This window comes from Anguilla rostrata, chromosome 7 (genome assembly GCF_018555375.3).
Source record: "Anguilla rostrata isolate EN2019 chromosome 7, ASM1855537v3, whole genome shotgun sequence".
In the NCBI taxonomy this organism is placed as follows: domain Eukaryota; kingdom Metazoa; phylum Chordata; class Actinopteri; order Anguilliformes; family Anguillidae; genus Anguilla; species Anguilla rostrata.
The window spans coordinates 26041940-26063275 of NC_057939.1; the positions used below are offsets into that span (position 1 = coordinate 26041940).

General features: G+C 46.0%; 1 protein-coding gene across 4 annotated transcripts in view; it reads right to left on the reverse strand.

The window, feature by feature from the left end:
• mllt3 (MLLT3 super elongation complex subunit) overlaps positions 1–21336 on the reverse strand; it is a 75870-nt gene that overhangs the window by 29093 nt on the left and 25441 nt on the right. For 2 of the 4 annotated variants that reach the window (XM_064343940.1, XM_064343938.1), the window contains exons 3-6: positions 5534–5616; positions 4114–4257; positions 2700–2738; positions 964–1110 (exon numbers count right to left, since the gene is read on the reverse strand). In XM_064343940.1, the coding sequence (XP_064200010.1) occupies positions 964–1110; positions 2700–2738; positions 4114–4257; positions 5534–5616 (413 nt within the window). The remainder of the gene's footprint in view (positions 1–963; positions 1111–2699; positions 2739–4113; positions 4258–5533; positions 5617–21336) is intronic. The other 2 variants (XM_064343939.1, XM_064343941.1) reach the window with 2 other exon arrangements.

Here is a 21336-nt window from a genome sequence, read left to right on the forward strand (position 1 = left end):
AAATGAATGTAAAAAAACGGAGGGCTTGGGGAGAAAAATACATATTTTTAAGAAAAAATACATTTGTCTGGCGGTTTGTTTTACAGGATCGACTATCACAACGAGAAGCAGGAAAGCCAGAGAGACACAAAATCTCCCCAGCAATCTGTCACGCAGAATCCAGCCACACTGAAACATGCCCCGAAACTCCATTACTTGGCAGAAAAAAAAGAAAGATAAGACAATGCGCTGATCGCAATTTTACACGCGTGAAGATGATGATGGATTTTGCGAGCGGGGAAACGCTTTGTCTGTCCGACCTCTGCCCAGCCGGTAATCCATCACGAATACCGCCTGTTTGGATTCGAAACCGTTTCCATGTGCAGCGGGACCATTTGTGACCCCGGCCTCTCTCTCCGACGGTCTTGGGACCAGCATGCACCGCAGCACCACTTAAGACTAAAAATAACAAAGGCAGCAGCGCGTCCATTTTAGACATGCGCAACTCCGTGACAACTACAATAAACACATTTCAAAACCCATCGAGGGCAGTTTCATCTGCTCAACAGGTGGAAAGGTCAGAAAACTTCCCTACAACAAATCTCAAAGAATAATAAAACAGCCGTGTCCTTTTTAAGTCAGAGAAATAAAAACCGACTTTGTAACTCAGCAACCTTGGAGCCTTTCCAATTTTACTTAATGTATACAAATTGTATTATAGATAATTTATAACATAACCCCCCCTCCACTTCAAGACAGAAGCATCTGAACTTGACAACGTAATGAGAAAATCTGCACACCAAGCAGTTTAAAGCAAAAAAAAAAAATAAAAATGGGTTAAACAAGGGTTGAACATCAAGCTCTGAAAAAATACCCTCAACATCTGAAGCGGTCAAATACAGAGGGGGATTACTGTGTCGCTTTGAACTAAGGATTATTCTGAAACCAGGTGCCTTTAAGGGTTAATTCCGTCCAAGGCTGTACCTGGGAATCCCCACCGACCTTTGACCCCAGGGACGACTTGCTCTTCTTGGCGTCGGAGAAGGTGAGCGTCAGAGAGCTGCTGGGGAGGGTGGGCAGCTTCAGATGCTGCCCGAACAAGGACGTGGATCCCTCCTGCATTACCATCACCTGGAGAACAGGTAAGAGCCGGGTCAGCTTTGAGACAGAGAGGGGAAAAAAAACCAAAAAAAAAAACACCCACCCCTCCCCCACCCTCAGCATGTTTCAACACCACCCTCTTTAAGACTGGTGAACCAGAACACCAGCAGATACCTGCTGTGCCAAGTATTTCAGGAAAGGTATTACGCAGGGAACTCGATTGTGGAATACATTTAACACACACAGCGCCAAATGAGTAGTTATACATTAAGCCACCATTACACGGGGTATGCAAACGACAACAGAATGTTAAAAGTTGTTGGGAAATAAATAAGGGATAGAACAGGGGAGGGGAAAACATACATAAGGTTTTATTATTCTCAAATGTTTTTTTCACCCGTTTGCAGTAAGCCAATTCAAATGCAAAGCTGGGTAAGTGCCCCGCAGTTGCGTTGAAAGAGCAGAAATAAACAGTGGAATATGAGCGGCATTAGGAATCCATTTAAAATGGAATATCAGCTTTCAATGCTTTGCTTTTTCTTTTTTTTTTTGGGATCCACAATGAAGGGCCGCCAGTAATCTCTTGTTTTCACAACACCAGCAGCGGGACTAATGGATTAAGGTACGACCTGTTGAAATCCCCAGATTTAATCCAAATTCAAATTGCTCATTTCTGTAATCGGAGTGCTTTGGGTGATGTTTTTATTATCCATCCCCCGCACACACAACCTGCTACGCCTCGCACAGAGTTCTTTTTTAAATTTTTTTTTTTATTGAAAATTTCAAAATGGTATTTGACTGTAGCATTTGTGTTGGGGAAAATACAGCCAAGAATGCTTAGACAAAGGCTCACGGAAATGTCCCTTCCAGTACCCTTCTCTGGACATGCAATCTCAAATACGCAAAGCAAAAAATTACAGTAATATCAAAACAACCACAGCCGACCAATAGTCAGAGTCGCAGAGACTAAAATCCACAAAAGAATAAAGTAGGCAATGGAATGTAAATCTTTACATCTTGCAGCGTCTTCACAGCTTAAACATGAAGCTGACTGAGTGATGATGTAGGAATGAAGCTGACTCAGAGGCAGCATGTTCCTGATCAACACTTGGACGCAATTTAAAAGATGCATCAGAGCTACCCGAGGCTCTACTTAATACTGGGAAAGTCATGCAATTCTCTTAAAGTGAACAGGGGAAAACGTGCCCCTGGAAGAGTGATGATTTCTTAACGTGCAGAAAGAGGAGGGCGTAGGATATTTTGACATCCTCTAAGTGTCAAACGAGGTGATTTCTTAGCTTTTTTTATTATTAAAAAAAATAATAATTCAGTACAGCTGCAGAATCTGTAAATGTGAGCCAAGTGCCCCAACGGAAAAAGGAAAAAACTATACAACTTGCTTTTTAGTATACCGTTATTCAGAATACATGCATTTCATTCAGCAAATGTTTGCCTGACGATTTTCCCGCGAATTCCCACATTTCGGATTATCCTACACAGAAAGCAGACTTTAAAAAGATCTACCTTAAAATCTAAATAAACAATGTTTGAAGGACCCAAGTGAATTACTCTCCTTTCAAACAGAAATAAACATCGGAGGAGCAGGTTTCATTTCTTACTTTAGAGTCTTCTGTACTTCTCTTATGTGGATCTCTTTGCTGTTGAGGAGACATGAGGAAACGATTTAGGATAAGTGCATGTGCACGGGTGACACAAAGACACACGGACAAATGAGCGCACGCAGCCACACAGATGCAAAGCACACTCGCACACAGCCACGCACGCACACAGCTAAAGATGCAGGAACTCCTTTGAAGATATTTTTCAAAAGTGATTTTTTAAGACAAATCATTCTTTATTTGACCCAGACCATCAGTTAGTTAATTAGGGGAAGACCTCTCAACCCCCAAAGTGAACAGAGTGTAGTGTGCCATTGAACTGAGCCATCGCAACTCAAACGCAGCTATTGTACATAATGAGAGGACGACGCATTGTACTTGTGATAGTCAGGTTTAAAGGTTCTCCTTATTCGTTCAAATAAAAGCCAGTGATTCAATGACGGGAACCTCCATTGCGGAACGGAGCTGAGACGGCAGGTGAATCAAAAACGCATTTGAGAAAAGTATATAAATTACAAAAAGCTCGGTATCACTCCTAAAAAAACAAGGCACAAAAGGTGCTTTCAACTCTTACTGGTTCTTCTTTTCTCCCGTGTTGGCTTAAGTCAATTCAAAATAACGCAGGAGAGAGCATAATGCAAGTATGTTCATTTGGAAAGACCAAAACAGGACGACACTAAAACAACTGCAAAGGGCCCCAGTCACTGGTCCAAGGACAGTCTAGTGGTAAATGTCCCAAAGCTCCTTAAGCGGTAAAGTTGCTTATTGGGAGCTGTAATTCCATTAAGCCTGTTTGGTGATGGTGGCTGCAGTTGTATGAAAGAGGTTTAGCGGGAATAAAACCCACGCTGGGTGTCTGGGGGGCGGGGGTTATGAGTGTTTGTTCACCTGTGCTTTCTGAGGAGAACATCCTCACTTTCTTTGTGCACTGAAAGGAGGTTGGGGGCGGGGGGGGTGCTGTCTGGCACAACCACCACTACCCCACCCCCATAACTCCACTGTCCCAACAAATATCCTTGCACTCCCTTCCCCACACCTCCCTAACTAGACCCCGCCCATTCAGTGTCTCTTAGCAACTCTGCCTGCCCCTGCAAATGCATTCAACAGAGTCTTTTCCCGACTAAATCAGTAAATGTTCCCTTTCATTCCCTAAATGTCTCTGTAGCCACTGGCGTTTCACTATATTCCAGAACATTCTCTCCTGCTATCAGCCACCAGAGTGCGCAGGCTCTCGATGTGTGCAACGTGTTTTGCATGGGTCGTGCACTTTGCGCATTTTACGAGAACCTCACGTGTTTTTGTCATACCCAAGTCTTCTGTCGCTAAAATCAGGTAGATAGTCCCTTTCGCCCATTCTGGCCCCACCCAGACCGTGCCCAAACCCCACCTCCAGCGTACCCCCCCTCCAGCGTACCCCCCCAGCCTTCAGCAGCTTCCTGCGGAACTCGTCGGTGGGGTTGTTGAAGGTCAGCTTCTCGCAGCGCAGGTGATTGACAGGCGGGTGGCCTTCCAGGTGCAGGAACAGGTCGTAGTCAAAGCGCACTTTCTTAGGTTCTTCCTGGTGGGAATGCAGGGGAAGCCGTCAAACACGCACACACACACACACGCACACACACACACACGCACACCACCGCACACACACACACACACACACGCACCACACACACACACACACCACACACACACACACACACACACACACCGCAGCCACACACACACGCACGCACACCGCACAGCACGCACACGCACACGACACCACACACGCACACACAGCACACACACGCACGCCACGCACACACCGCACGCACACACGACGCACGACACACGCACGCACGCACACACGCACCAGCACCACGCACACACCACGCCACGACAACACGTACGCGCGCACGCACACACGCGCACACGCGCACACGCGCACACACACAAACACGTACGCGCGCACGCACACACACACACTACAGAATACAGTATGAAAAGGAATTAATTGCCACCTCTTTATCATTGACTGCTATGAGAAACGAGGGCCATTTTTCATGCTTAAAAATACAAAGACACCGCAGGCTTCAATTGTTATTACATGGCACCCGCCCGGCCCTGTCTTAGTGAAGCTTTCAAAAAGGGATCAAACAGGGGACTTGAGTCAACATTCATCAGCAAGCACAGTCAAGTACATTTGGCAATTCAAATACCCATTTTGGGCTCCCCCAAAATGCTTCATTCATGCCACACATTAACTTAACATACTGTATTAGCATATTAGCAAATTATGGCACAGTCTATTCACCGATAACAATAAGCTTTTCATTACACAAATCATGACTCCCCCAGGTACTCCAATTTTCCAGGATAGGCTTTACAGAAAGGCTTAAAAAGATCGTATGAAAAAGGAATACCTTAAAGAGAATGCCAAATTAGAGTTACAACCAGCGGTAAAAAAAGCCAGTTCCTGGAGATCTACCATCCTTTAGGAATTCATTTCAACCCCAATTTGACACACCTCATTCTACTATGAGATCTCTAGCTGTTGAATGAAGTGTGCTTTGTTAGGGCTGGAGTTAAAACCTGCAGGAAGGCAGATCTCCAGGAATAGGGTTGGGACCTGCTGCATTAAATAAACCTACAACATAAAGTTAAGTGTCACAGCTGGTACAAAAGGGAGGGCGAGGCTGTACTGCTTTTAGTAGCAAATGGATTTGAGGTTACATCAATAAATGTAGCTAAGGTATGAGATAGCATTTAACCCAGAATAAATGCACACAAAGTTCAATGAGCCAAGACGCAGTTTGAACGGGTGAGTTGTTCCAGAGGCCGGCGCATTAAAGTACATTTACCTTGTTTTTGAAGTAAACTTCAATGGGCAGGATAAAGCCAGCGTACCCCGACTCTTCAACTTTATATGGTGGGTCTTTGCACACTGAAACAAGAGAACACACAAAGCAGAGATTCACAATTCAACCAACAAAACCTCTGTTCACTGCAGACAAATTAACATACAGGTACACCATCACAACCAAATATTTAACAGGGAAGTGATTGCTGCTTATTATCACCTGCTATCAGCGGTCAAATGGTGCAAAATGTCTCACTGTGTGTGTGTGCTCATTATATTAAAGTCATTTGCCTCTGGCTGAGATCTTTTTTAAGATATGGGAGAGAGGTGAAAAAATTAAAATTAAAAACAGTATTTACTCAAATCAAGGCAAAAAATACATCCGGAAAACAATAAACAAGAGGAGTATATCCACCAGTCCACCTCCAGCACTGCATGATGGGGTGGACGTTCCCCGATAAGTTTGATGGAACGGCACAATGTAATCCCCCTATGGTGGCGGTTAAATCCCCGGCAACGCACCAAGAACGACTTTGGCGAGAGCGAGACCGGGCGGCAGAAAAATGAAATGAGTACCAAACAAAAGCACCTCAGCGGCTGAAAACGGACACCCCGGGGAACATTCTAGAGCCACTTTCCTCCAGAGGTGCCGGGCTCACCTTCGGCAGATCTTTGGGGGGTCTACCTGCAGCGAGAGAGTCCGTCTGCCCGCAAAGTCTCGACGGCTAATGAGCGGCGCGGAGACGCGTCCCAGCGGCCTCCTGGGACCTCGTTAGCCGGAAGCTCGTTCGTTTTCCAAACAAACCGACGGAAAGACACGGCGCTCAAGCCCAACAAGGCCAGTTAGAGGCGAGAGACGCTAATTACGCTAACTCCCCGATCTCCTACGCGCTTTACCGCGTTCAGCCGCTGACCCAGCGCGTGTAGTTACAACAAGAACAAATCTCAAAGATGCATAAAGATAGCAATTAAAAGCGCAATCGAGCTATTAAAAGAGCTGGCCTCAGCCCACGCGACTGTGAAGGCGCCGTTGCGACTTTTCCCTCCCGGCTTTTGGCAGTCAGACGAGCAGACTGCACAGGGTCACGCTTTTTGACAGGGTGACTCGAGCGGGGATTAATAACGGAGCCTGAATTAAATGCAAATCGCTTCAAGTCTGACCTGTGCACCGATTCTTCTGCAGTGTCCATTTCGCTGGCCGTGTTGACCACCTGACTCATCAAAAACACCAGGCAACTTCCTTACTCATTAGAATGAGGTTTATTTATAGGCGCGCCGGATGACAGGGGACTATGTCCTACAATGACAGATGGATAAGGTTAATCGCACCTGCCATGTTTACCTTTAAATGCCACTTATAGCGCCTTTTCTCTGCTGATTCATGTCGAGTGCTTCGGCCAGATGAACTATGAAACATGTTGGAATGATTCAGAGCGCATAAGCCGGTATCCTTCAATGGTTTAACTATGATAGACTGTCATTGGGGATGAACGCTGGTTTCTGAATCTTCTCATGTATGCATCAGCTATACCATGCAATTTCATTCACTCTCTTGCATGAACCATTTGTATGCCCTACTACTTCCGAGAAAAAAAGTTAAAATCGCAATAATGCTCACCTGAGCAAATAGATTGATTTTAAAAAATGTTCTTTTCTGTTGAACCACTTCTCTCATTCTTATACTGGTATAGCAAGGTGATGACTTGCATGCAAACTGTATAGGCTATATCAACATAAATGCTGGTTGCCAGCTTAAGCTAGGTTCTCTAACTCCCATTTTCTTGAGGGAGGAAACAGTGAATGTACACTTAAATAACACAGGCAAAAATATCCCCCGTCTGCATGAACACACACACAAACACACCTCCCTCCTGCCTATACACCTGTTTGTCTTCAGGTCCCAGGAGATTCTATGGCACCAATTACCATAGCAGTGCCTATCTTTAGCGTCCCTGTTTACTGAAACACACCGGGCACCAACAGGGAAACACAGCGGTAAAGTTCAGCTCCCGTCAAGCTGTCTTTACTTCGCTTAATAAGCCGTGATGTCATAGGGTTTTTACGCAACCCAGGCTAAAAGAATCAAAGCCCCACAAACACCTTTTCGCATTCACAGCCGTATGAACAGCGCCTGCACTAGGGTTGGTGCCGAATACAAACACCATATTTGGCAACACTCTACATTACATTACATTACAGGCATTTGGCAGATGCTCTTATCCAGAGCGACGCACAACAAAGTGTATAATAATGCGTTCTCCGCCCAAATCTTTTCTCCTCCCGAATTTGCCCAATAGTAGCCTATTCGGATACGGATCTATCCTATCGTTTTGAAGCGATTCACTCAGAAGTCAGCACAAGGTTTCTCAATTAGACACACACACCTGCAGAGAGTCAGCAAGTGAGAGTTTCTCTTAACACTAGATTGGCCAGAGCGACGCCATCATGCTTTGGGCACTTCATAATTAAAATTACTCCAACGCCGTAAATGCTATATCCTCCTCCTTTCATGACTTTCCTAAATATTTGGGCGTAAACTAACTGGATTAAAAATTTTTTTTAAAGTTCTAGAAGTGACAGGCTTAGAACTCCACAAAGATAACACCGACATATAAAAAAATACTCTGAATGGGGTCTGAATACTTTCCGAAGGCACTGTAGTCCATTGCTTGTTAAACACAGCTTTAAAAAGCAAACAACCTGTAGTTAAACTGCATTATTACTGATGTCATTGTAAAACCATGACTTTAATACATTAACATCTCAACAATAGAAGGTGCCAGTGATACTAATGGTGAAAATCAGGGATTTTTGCCATTTTATAAGGCTTTGGGTTAAGCTCCACACCCTTCTGGTTTTAACCACACCCACTTCCGGTTTTAATCTGAATACAAATACAAATGTATTTGTTCAACCAAGAAATTAGATACAAATAGTGGCATCTACCTCTACCCCTAGCCTGCACACAACATAACACATAAGATAATGATGAGAACAGGCCAGTCAGCCCAACAATACTTGCCACTTTTCTGGCTAAATTGTACCTAGCGCCCTGATTACCTACAAACTAGATAGTATCCAACACTGTATCAAGCCTGGTCTTGAAAATCCCCAGAGTTTCTGCCTTTATAACGTGCCCTGGCAGGCTATTCGGCGCAGGACAGAAGCTACGCTGTCAGACTGCAAACAGATCAATAAGCCCCACGCTGCTTCTCATGAGCAGAGACGGACAGAACACAGCACATCATCTTTACGGTACCCAGCGTTTCTGAAGCCGGGCCCTCTCTCTCTCTCTCAAACACTGTGCACAATAAATGCTTAAAATCACACCTTCCACACGCTACAATTCTGACCGTGTTAAAGCAGAGTCGCACAATGACCTATTTTGAGTTTGTGCCAACTTGTGCTCTCAATTATTTAGGGAGTACAATCCTTTCGCTGATTTTACGCAAAACAAAAACCAGCACATAACATTACAGGCATTTGGCAGACGCTCTTATCCAGAGCGACGTACAACAAAGTATATAACCATAACCAGGAACAAGTGTGTCGAAAACCCTAGAGAAGTACCATTCCAAGTGCAGGGAACAACCGCATAGTTCAACTTAGACCCTGTCGGTTAAACTGATTAACACAAACACAAATGAGATCAGCAACAACGCAGTCTATGCAATAATATAAGCAGTGAGCTTAATACATAAGTGAGCTGGGAGCTGTGCATCTGTTAGAGAGAGCACCTGAGTTAAGCATACCTGTGTTGTGGCACCTGAGCTGTGCATACCTGTGTTAGAGCACCTAAGCTATGCATAACCGTGCAACAGTATGTGAGTTGGGCATACCTACAGTATGTTAGGGCACCTGAGCCAAGCATACCTGTGTTACAGCACCTGAGCTGTGCATACCTGTGCTACAGTATGTGTGTTAGAGCACCTGAGTTGGATGTACCTGTGTTTCAATACTGGAGTTGCGCATTCCTGTGTTACAACATCTGAGTTCAGTATACCTGTGTTAGAGCACCTGAGTTGTGCGTACCTGTGTTAGAGAGGGGACCTGACTGAGCATAACCGTGTTAGAGAGGGGACCTGACTGAGCATAACCGTGTAAGAGAGGGGACCTGACTGTGCATACCAGTGTTAGAGAGGGGACCTGACTGTGCATACCAGTGTTAGAGAGGGGACCTGACTGTGCATACCAGTGTTAGAGAGGGGACCTGACTGAGCATACCTGTGTTAGAGAGGGGACCTGACTGTGCGTACCAGTGTTAGAGAGGGGACCTGACTGTGCGTACCAGTGTTAGAGAGGGGACCTGACTGTGCATACCAGTGTTAGAGAGGGGACCTGACTGTGCATACCAGTGTTAGAGAGGGGACCTGACTGTGCATACCAGTGTTAGAGAGGGGACCTGACTGTGCATAACCAGTGTTAGAGAGGGGACCTGACTGTGCGTACCCGTGTTAGAGAGGGGACCTGACTGTGCGTACCTGTGTTAGAGAGGGGACCTGACTGTGCATACCAGTGTTAGAGAGGGGACCTGACTGTGCATACCTGTGTTAGAGAGGGGACCTGACTGAGCATAACCATGTTAGAGAGGGGACCTGACTGTGCATAACCATGTTAGAGAGGGGACCTGACTGTGCATAACCATGTTAGAGAGGGGACCTGACTGTGCATAACCATGTTAGAGAGGGGACCTGACTGTGCATACCAGTGTTAGAGAGGGGACCTGACTGTGCATACCAGTGTTAGAGAGGGGACCTGACTGTGCATACCAGTGTTAGAGAGCACACGTACAGCTACAGGTAAGGTGGAGACCCACCAGTCTCTCTTCTGTCAGGAGAGCTGCAGCCCCCCGCAGAAGCTTGGGTAATAGGAGAGTCACAGCCACAGCCCTCCGGCTCCCGTATCCGGTTAGGCGGCGTGGTTTTCGGCTCCTCCTCCCACCGCCCCCCCCCCCCGGTGAGAATGACTGACGGCTCCATCGCCCGGGGGGTAATGGTGCGTCCAGACCCATAATACTGTGCAAATATTGTGGGTCGTGATTAACGGCGCGGCTGGGTCAGGTTCAATTACACACGGCTAAAAGGGGCTCCATTCACCGAGGCATATTTACACAGGCTGCCAGCGGCCTGGGGGGGCGGGGGGGGGTAGAAACACTACGCTGGCCAGCGTCTGGGGAGAGTGGGGGGTGGGGGTGGGGGGCATGGCGGTAGATCTCAGGAAACACACACAGACAGACTCTGGATTTCTGGGTTTTCGTCTTGGGTATTCTTCATTTTTGGTAGTCTCTCATCAAAACCATGGGGATATTAAATTGGCCAGAAAGTGGACTGTACAGCAGTTTTATGTGAGAATTTGACCAAGAAATGCTACTTTTAAAAAATTTGACCAAGATATGCTACTTTTATTTTTAAAGTGCAATGGAGTTCTTAAATGACCCCAGTGATTAGCAGTTACCGGAATCACCTTTCACCTGCACATTAATTAACTAAGCAAATCTCACACGTTCATTCTCATCTACACTCATGAAAGAGATCTAAAACCCTAACATAAAATAAATCTCGATTTTCTCGCCTGATGGAAAGAGAACACACCTTTACAGTCACGACTGACAAAACACCGGTTTCTTCATTTGAATATGCAGCCTGGTGAACTCCAGAATATTTAAATATTTTTAATTCAAATCACTCTTTAATCTCCGACTCCTATCCTATGCTGTTCCACACGTGGCAATGCACTTTAAACACCCGAACAGCGCATCAAAACGACAACTTCAGTCACAAAAACGAATACAATAAACCTTCGAAAATTACAAAAATATTTTTAATGCTGTTTGCGTGGGGTCGGCCTGACTATCTTGGCGAGCTTCCCGCAAAGCCGGGCAGACAGAGCGTTTTTTTAAAAAAAGCTCAGGCCAGACTCCGGTCTGGGTCTCGCCATTCAGCTCCAAGTTGAAAAGGTCGCGGCGAGCATGAATCAGGGAGTCTAGGCTAGCAAGGTGCACAACGCGGTCGGTGACCTGTAACAGGAACTTGGCTGGCGATTACAGCGGAGAGGAGCAGACGGAATTGTCCGCCCTTCTTTTATCGAATAGGCTCAAAGCACGCGCTTTTTTTTCTTCTTCTTTTTTTCCCTCCCTTTTTGGATCAAGCAGAGATGGCAATCACAGAACAATGCCAGTCACAATACATTTGCCCTTTCCTCCAGACTCGCTTGTAATGAGGCAGAGAGAGCCGACGTCAGCGCCAGACGGTAGAAAGCGTCTCGCTGCTGGGCTGCATCTGTCTCTTTCCACCCTCTTTCACAGGCTTACGCAGTCACTCGCTCTGACATTTTAGCAACCTGAACATAGAACTGAATAACTGTAATGCGGTAGCCGTTTCTGTTTGCAGAAACAAGCCTCTGCTAACCCTGACATTGGTCAGGCCCATTCAGAAATAAACCCAAATTTACACTTTTTAAAACGTATGAATGCAAACTTTTCAGATGAGTTTCATGCATACAAGCACACCACATTCACGGTACATTAACAGACGTTCTGGTAAATTCTGCATTGATATAAGGAAGTACCATCTACTCATACAGGGTATTCAGCGCATGCGCATGCATGCAGGCAATGTGGCAGAGACCCTTAAGTGTGCACTCAAGTCCAAACCTGATGCATTTCTGGACACCCTTGAAACCAGAGGTGTCAACCCAAATCCTGGAGGGCAGGAGGGCCTGGAGGTTTCTGTGGTTTGCATTCAACCAGCAACCCATTTCCAGAATGCCTTGGAAACAAAGTGTGGAGACCAGCTGAAATGCACCGATAACCAGACACTGCCACCCTGCTGGACTGGAGGATTGACACGCCAACTCTAGACTGCAGGTAAATGGTAAGCCTGCATGGGGCTGAACGTTCTCACCCTCACAGCCTCAGTACAGTACAAGCTACAGTAAGTGGGAGGAGACCTAGGTTTCTTCAGGGCTCCCGGTCTGTCACTCAAAGTGATTGGCAGCGGAGCACGCCGGCCCCCACACAGAGCTGAACTGATGGGCTGGGGCTGGTGACATGTGTGGGCAGAGATAGCAAGTCAGACGTACAACACGCGTGTTCACTTGCACATGTGTGACCACAGAAAGCCCTGTTCCCCACAGAGACACGCTGCACTTAAACACTGATGCAATTTCACCCCACTGGTTCGGACATCAAAGTCAAACTGTTTGAGTAGCTGGAAAAGGCAAGGTTACGAGACAACCGTTTACAGCAAAAGTACTTTATATCACCCAATAGCACAATCTCATAGTCACATTACTTTTTATTAGAGCAGAGAAAGACTCTTCCTTCGTGGACGGGTTTTACATGGCAACCTTCTGCCAGATGCTCTTGTCCAGTGCCAAGAACAGTTGTGGAGAACGGTCACTCTCAGGAATACACAATGCAGTATCACCAAGGCAGAACAGAGGTCCATTTATAATTAATAAGTGTAATATTAAACTAAGAAAATGTATTGTGATGAGAAGGTAGGATTAGACAGAGGATAACCTCAAACACAGCTATGCCTACAACGTTATCTAAAAGGAAATCAAAGGCAAGAAAGAGAAAAAAGAAAGGCTCCATATAGGGGATCAGACAGGGGGGGCAGCAGTCTGAAGAGGTGAGGTTCAAACCCAAGCCCACCCGGCCCTTTCATCCCGACTGTAAAACCGAAGCAAGATACCAAAGTGATAAGCTGCCGCCTCCAGTCTAAGTGTGTGTGTGTGTGTGTGTGTGTGTGTACACAAGCGGCACAGGTTGTCAGGAGGTATTCGTTCAGAGGAACGCAGTAAATATAGTTCCAAATGGGTGTAGCCCTGTACACGGCTACAATAAATCCTGTCTGGGGGAGATAGCCGAAACACGCCGTTTCTTAAGCAACAGCGCGCTGTGGACTTTCCAACACCGTCTTAACAGAAAAATAACAGAAGGCAAAAGAGAAGTTCTTCCAAGCAAGTTACAATTTCTAGTTAAAGACTAACTGTGTTATCCGCGTCTGCCCTGACAGGCTAGTAAACACCCTTCTCCCAATTCTGTGGAAATAACAGACCCCCCCCCCCCCCATCCCTCCAAATCCCTTGAGAAAGACGGCCTTTGTCCAGTTTCTCTTATCACCAGCAAAGCCACATAACCATGCCTTGACTGATATCGGCGTGATCTGAGACCACTGTATCAAGGTTACCTAATGCCAGTATCGGGGTTACCTGAAGCCAGTATCGGGGACACCCAACGCCGGTATCAGGCCAAGCTGAAATAAGGTGGGTTTAACCATAATCCCGACTTGAGAACTGTGGTGTGTGAGGTGGCGGCCGACATCACACGCCAGGCTTGCCTGCGTTCTCCCGGATCGACAACGGACGTCTGGCTGAGCGTCGCAGAGCGAGCGTGACTGGGCATTCCAAACCGGTAGCAAAAGGGGGAAAGAAACAGAATTCCCCCCTCCCCCCAATACATCTTCCTCACCGCATCACCCTCCCCCTCTTCGCTCGAGTTATTGAGCCGTACGGTGCGATCGGACCGCCGCAGACTACACTCCAGACCGCAGAAGAAATAAAGCATTTTCAGCAGTATAAATAAATAACGACCCTTCCAGCCAAAAGAGTGACTACAAAAAATCTGCAGCTCATAGACTAGTACTCAAACACACAGACTGAACTGCCGTTACCTGTACAAAAAACCAGCAGGACGGATCAATTTTAACGCCGAGCCCATTCCATGGGCCAGGATTTAAACCCAAGTGGGTCTAAATCTATGACGGCTGAAAAGGTACAAAGACCTGTGCTAACTGGATGCATGCATGCCATTGGTTGGTCATCTCTTCAACCACCTGCACTCTTAAATTTCAGTTGGTTCATTTAGATTATACCAGCCTGTTATTTCTAAGCCTCTTTTAGAATAGATAATCACAAAGATAATGGCCTTCTTCGTTTTCACTTTCAAGAACAACTGGAATTGATTATTGTATTATATGGAATTAGATATTTGAACAAAATGAATACCTCACACAGTCAATCAGGTGTGGGGGGGGGGGGGCTCTCACACCCAAGGGGAAAAGGTGGGGGTGGCATATGGTTATCATCAGTAAACACACTGGAACAAGTAACCTCACAGTTCTGACCTAAATCATAAAAATGAGACCAGAGATGTGGGTCTGTACACAGATACACTAGAAAGTGTGCAGGTTTGCGGTTTGGTGCCAGAACTCATGCACGATAGCTTGCGTGGTGGAGCCTCAGAAGGACCGCAATGGCGCATTAAACAGGAAGTGGCGCTTTCCCCGACAGCTGTCGTCTTACCAACGCTGTGTGAACACACATGGGCTGGATTTCATTCACACAAAATTTCTCATGCAGCCAGTTCAAGAAACGGGATCACTCTCTAGAGCAAAGGGGGGGGCACCAATCTCCAGTCCTGGAGGGCCACAGCATCTGCTGGTTTAACTCCAGTCCTGGAGGGACGCAGTGATTGCAGGTGTAATTCCAGACCTGGAGGGCTCCAGTGCTTGTGGGTTATTGGGCTTCTTCCAATCTGCCGCCATGTTAGCCCTCAGACAGATGGTGTATAGTCTCTTTAGCGGATCCCTGACTTACATTAGGCCCCCAAAGTGCTGAAACGCACTGAAAGCCTGCAGTCACCGTGGCAATCCACGAGCGTACTCTGAGCTCCCACCTGCAGGACTGGACCTACAGGGCAGAGCAGAGCCGTATCTAACACAAACCCTGAGGCCACGCTGAGAGCGAGGAGTCCCCCCATGTCCCCTTCAGGTTCCGCTGGCAGGCCGCAGCCCGTTTGCTTTGTCACCCCGCCACTGGGATTGAAGTTTACATTAGACACACCTCAACCAAAGGGGGGGGGGAAGAGAGAGAGAGAGAGAGCTGTGAATGTGTTTCCTCCTCTATGCCTGGAGGAAAGGGGCTCACAGAGGTACAGCAGGAACAGGAAGAAGACAATGAGGGAGAGCGGAAGAAGAGGAGGAAGACGGGGAGGCAGAATAGTGCGCCATTCCCATTTTGCACTCAACATACGGGATCCCAAAAACACAGGGAAGTTAATCTGCACCTGAGACGCGGGAAAGCCCTGGTGACAGAAGCATGGCTCCACTCTGGCGGGGCCGCCCCCTTACCTTACCCCACCCCCCCCGCACACCGCTCCCAGGTAAGCACCTCACGCTGGTGTGAGACGAGGCCCAGGGGAACAGGCTGGGTAGACTCCAGCAGCTGTGAGTAAGACCACACCAGCCCCCCCCCCCGTGTGCCGGCTGCACCCCGATCCCAGCGCATTAACCCTCCACCCCACCCCACCCCGCACCCCGCTTCCACCACGCCCCCACCCTTTGGACTTCCGCACCGCAGCTGTGGTTTTTCAAACCGCCGAGGAAAGAGAAAGGCATGGAGTGCCTCCAGCTCTCTCGGATCAGGGGATGTTTCCCATTCAGCCCTCCTTGTCTATACCCCCCACCCCACCCCACCCCAAAAAAAAAAAAAGTGGCATCACAGGTCAGAGCGAGGGTCTGGCTTTGGTTTTTATTAACCCCGGATGCCAAGTGAAGGGGGGGGGGGGTTCCTCTTAATACAGACATTCTAAAGCAGCCTGGGACTTAATACCAACAAGATGCGCAGAGCGAAAGGGTCATAATGAAGAGGTGCTGTTCGTCATTACAGTGCTCTGAGTCTCTCTCTCTCTCTCTCTCCCCCCATAACTCTCTCTCCCTGATATTAAGCAGCAACCGCTGACAGGAGGGTACACCATCGAGATGCCCACGTGTGTGTGCGCATGTGTGTGTGTACCTGTGTATACGCACATGCGTAGGCACATGTACGTGTAGGTGCAGCAGTTGTGAGAATATCTGTATGTGTATGCGCATGTGTGTGCATATTTGTCTGTCTGTGTGCGTGTAACTGTATATATGCAGACGTGCACGTTTGCGCGCATATCTGTAGATGTATGAGTGAGTGTGTGCATATGTTTGTATGTATACACGCGTGTGCACGCACTTTACTCCAGCCAGTGTAGGTGCGGCTGAGGGCTCCTTACAGTGAGAGAAGGGCAACGGGGAGCTCCATGACAGTTGATGTCGAAACCTGTGAGAGATCAACCAAGAGCGAGCTGGAAAAGCTGTTAAAAACCACGCTCTCTCTTCCTCTACCTCCAACGCCTCCTCCCCCCGCCTCCAGCTCTTTCTGCATCGATCATGGAGCAGATCTTTGCCCTGACTGTAAACCCACCGCCCTTTTCTCCAAATCTCTCAACGACTCTCCTGTAAGGAGTCCTACCTGTAGCCGTTTGGACCACTGGACCAAATTCACAAATTCTGACCGACAAACCAAACCTCATTACTTAGACTAATTAGACATGTACGTATCACAGCAGAGAAATACGTCTGGACTAGCCCAAGTAAAATATTCAGCTGGGATTGTTGTTATTTTTAAAATAATAAAAAAGTGAAACGGAGTAAATGATTCAGTTAATCAGACAATTAGGAACAGTGGTTGTAGAGGGGAGAAAAGCTAAGTGTGTGCTGCAATTTAGGCCTAGTTCGAGAGGATGGCAGTTCATCACTAATGTCTTTGTTCTAATGAAAACTATTCTCTCAGTGCGGTTACATGAGTTGGGATTTAAAAATGAAATTTGGACCTATGCATAGTAATTTTAGCCCTGAATACTGGCCTCTGTTACACAAAAAACAAGACCAGGTTAAAACCTAGTATATGGCTGGACCTAACACACTTCATCCGGCCGACCAATGGTGTAACTTCATAATTCGACCGACCGATGGTGTAACTTCATCACTCAGTCATTCGCATTTGTAGGGCTGGCCCTGCTGTTGCGGTGCAGCCAAAAAACAGTTGCCTAACCAAAAACAGTTCAATTAAGTCAAGTTATATTTAAATTCAATGAAAGATGCAGCCTGAGTACGAACAGGGTAACCTTCAAATACTGTATGAGGTGATCACGATGGAAGAAATACAATGTTTGGCATTACAGTAAAAAGGAATGTATCAAAGCAATTTGCGGCACAGATTATCCTTCCTTACAGGCATTTCAAATACATAATTTCCAGCATGCAATTGGGTATCTTCCACACAAAATGGCTGCACCTATACACACCTAAGATGAACACAATCTTCAGACAGGCACCGAGACTTAAACTAGTCTCAAAATCTTTATACTATCGAATGGGCTGGATGGCACACCGCAAGTGCTAACAGTTAAATGGTTAATAATCTGGTAACCAAATACGCAGCAGGGTGTTGGGTGCTCAGAGAAATTTTAATGTAGGTTTTAGACATGCATACTAATACCCAGCTGTCATACGTGGGTCTCTAAGCCAGTGAATTTATAAATCTTCACAGCAAATACAAATGTAAAAACCCTACTATGAGCCATCTTAGATCGTAGACTTCACAGTCCCCTTCTCCCTGCATTTCTTACTCAGTCTGTCAGTCTTTTTCTATCTGTCCATCTGTCAGTTTATCATTCTGTCTGTCAATAACTCTCTCTCACTTGCTCAGCCTCTCTGTTGGCATGTGTGCACAAATGTGCTCTTGTAGGCAACCATTCTTCAGAAATACGACCTTTCTACATCAACACAGTTAGTGTGATCAGACAGGGCGGAGGATTAACCTACTACTCCATGAAAAGAGAAAAGGCACAATTTTTCATCCACGTGCCTGGGCAAAAAAAGAAAAGGCATTAAACTGCACAAATGCCAGCATGTGGCATTCGAATGCCTAAAGGGCACCTTCCCGGCTCCCAAAATCTTACTGGGGTTGAAACGCGCCGATCTCAAAGCTGATTGACTCATACATCATGACTCACTGCATGAGACAATGCTGTCTTTCTATGGCCTGTGATTGAAGCTTTCCTTCTGAAAGGACCATTACGAGGGCAACGTTCACCTCGACCGCTGGACTTCCCCACCCACATCCTAAATCACCCAGTGACCCCCCCCCCCCAGCCCACACGACTCCGCATGACAATCCATTACAGTCCATTTTCAGCTCAACAACATCGGATCCAGCCGCATCACAGGAATTAACAAGAGACATTACTGCGACATTGGCACCATGCAACAGGAAGCAGAAGCAATCAGCGAAAATGTACCCTTAGGTAGTGAATAAAACCATAAAGCACATTTCATGCATCATGTTAAAAAGAGCTTTCAAAGAAAAAAAGATTACTATAAATGAAGTTTTTCCAAAAAGGAATCTTTCTTGACTAGCCTTCATTATGTACAACTAGGGGGAAAAAACTGCCATTGGGTAAAACCAAACAAATTAACATTCTCTAATACACACTGGGAAACATACTGGAATCCATGTCAGCTCAGCACACACCCAATAAACCAATACACAGAAGTCCCATTTAATGTACTGAACCTTATAAACAAGGGGTTGAAAGATGTCACTAAGCCTTTATTAAGAAATTTAATAAAAAACCACCAAGTGTATGATGAATTCAAATGTGTAGCCTGTGGGAAAAGAACAGTTAATAAAGGATAGGCTACATGTTTCTTTCCCTCAAAAACAAGGTCCTCTGACCACAGAATTGACAGAGTATCTCTTGAGCACACATGCACATACACAACATGGCAACACACACACACATACACACACAAACAAGCACACACACACACACACGGAATAAATGAATGTACTTCTTATCTCACAGGAAATGGCACACTTAGTTTTAGCTCCCAGGGCTGGGCGGGACTGGGGAAATCAAATCACATTTTTTGTTTAAAGCTCACTCATTTCATTTGTGGGTTCTCCAGTAATTAAGCACTTATGGCAGGGGGAGCAGGGAGGGTTCTCCACTCCATTTTCAACAGCAGCTACTGGAGGAAACCCTAGAAACCCCACACTCACATCCCCGTAACTGGCAGCATTACAGGGCTATCAATTACTGGGTAACTTTCCATTGTGTTCCTCATTAAAAGAACATTAATGGTGCCAATCTTGCCCAATTCCACTTCCTGCCTCAGTGATGTAATTTCCTGTACGCCAATGTTACCAGCTCACCTCAGAAAAGCTATTTGGCTTGTAAAAAAAGGCTTAAAGCTCTCGATTTCCCCGACTCTAATATTTCATATGGTAGGCCAATGGCGTTTTTAGAGGCCAGCCCATTAGTCAACAAGGCCAGTGGTGGTCTTTCAAATCTGCCTGCTAATTTGAGACCTTCCCCTCTCTCTTTTTCAAATTGAGAAACTGTACACCAGCCCAATTAGTTTCTCAGAAAAAGAAAAGAAAAATACCCGTCGCTCCTCTGGCTGGTTAGGCATTTCAAAAAGCAGTGAGGATTTCAGAGTCGAACGTAAAACATCTCGAGACCACAGGGCCAAGCCAGGCATCAAAGTGGACCACAAACCCTCCAGGGTCCATCTTACGACCAGACAGGAAGGCTTTCCCTCCGTGACTAGCGGCAGTGTGCCGGCTAGCGCACAGCTCGTCCCTGGAGAACAGAGGCTTTTATTGGGCACGGTGTAGCAGATATCCCTTAGCGCAGGGCGTTTGAATCGTTCACCAAGACTTGGGCCCTCCCATCTTGTGCTGGGTGAGGTGGGAGGAAAAAAGCACTCTTCTGAAATAAACATGCTTTCCCCAGAATCTACAGGAATTCTGGTGGGGGTGGGGGGGGGGGGGGTCCTCAGGGCCCAATCTCAACTCTTCATGATCCAATGGCATTTCCCAACCGCTATCGCCAGGGAAGCCCATGATGCTGATTGGCCATTTATTTAACTGATTACAGTGATCAGATTCCTTTCACAATCAATTAAACTGAGCTGCCTGAGTTGCCTGAAAAAACAGGCATGACTGGTTCAAATGATTTAAAAACTTGTATTTCGAGAAAGGTGCATTAATTCTCTCACAACTGATATAGTTTTTATAACAAAGGCTTCAGGTGCCAATCAAGTCCTCCAGCAGCCTCCATTAAAGTACAGCCAATAAAAGTGCTCTATTTAACAGCAAATAGACAAGAGCCTAATCCAGTTATAGGACTTACTTTACCATCATATACAGCAAAGTGATTGTGGAAACGTCAAAAAACAAAAAGTGACAGCAGATATCGGACAACACACAATTTGTTATATGGGATTTTGCAAGAGAGATTTCCCCAATTAACAATAAATAAATAATACAAAAACAATCCAATTTCACCAACTATCAAATATTTGATATTTAAAATGACACTGCCATTATGATAATTAGCAACCCAAAGAACTGGAAATATATGCAAAATATATTCATAATCCCAGTGGACCACGGCCTTCAATTGGCATGGTACTCAGAAATTCAGTTAGTTCAAGTGGGTAGTTTTCAATAACAAATAACTAAAATGAAATCAAAGGCAAGAAAAGACTGTAAAACAATCAAATCCTCCAGAGAAAATGTGTTTTATTAGCAAATCTCTCTCAAGGCAAAACATGAGGCAGAACTGCCAAGCACAATTCAAAACAGAATAAAAACAAGCACAAAATATAACCACAAGCAGTTATTAACAGGATCCAAACAGCATGGGGCAATTATGCATTTTCAAGCTGTAAGGACACAAATTGGATGGATTTTCAGTGTCAGTCCAAAAAATTTGACATGGTATTCCCTAGCTTAGAGGTCAACAGACAACAGAAACAGACAAGTTTCACAATGATCGGCCATTGATCTAAGCCTCTCACATGCCCACTGACAACTGATTGGCTGATGACAGCCATTTTTTTCAGATGTGACTATCACTGTACATCCAATGGCACACTGACACTAAGACATAAAAGGCAAAGATTCAACCTGATTGGT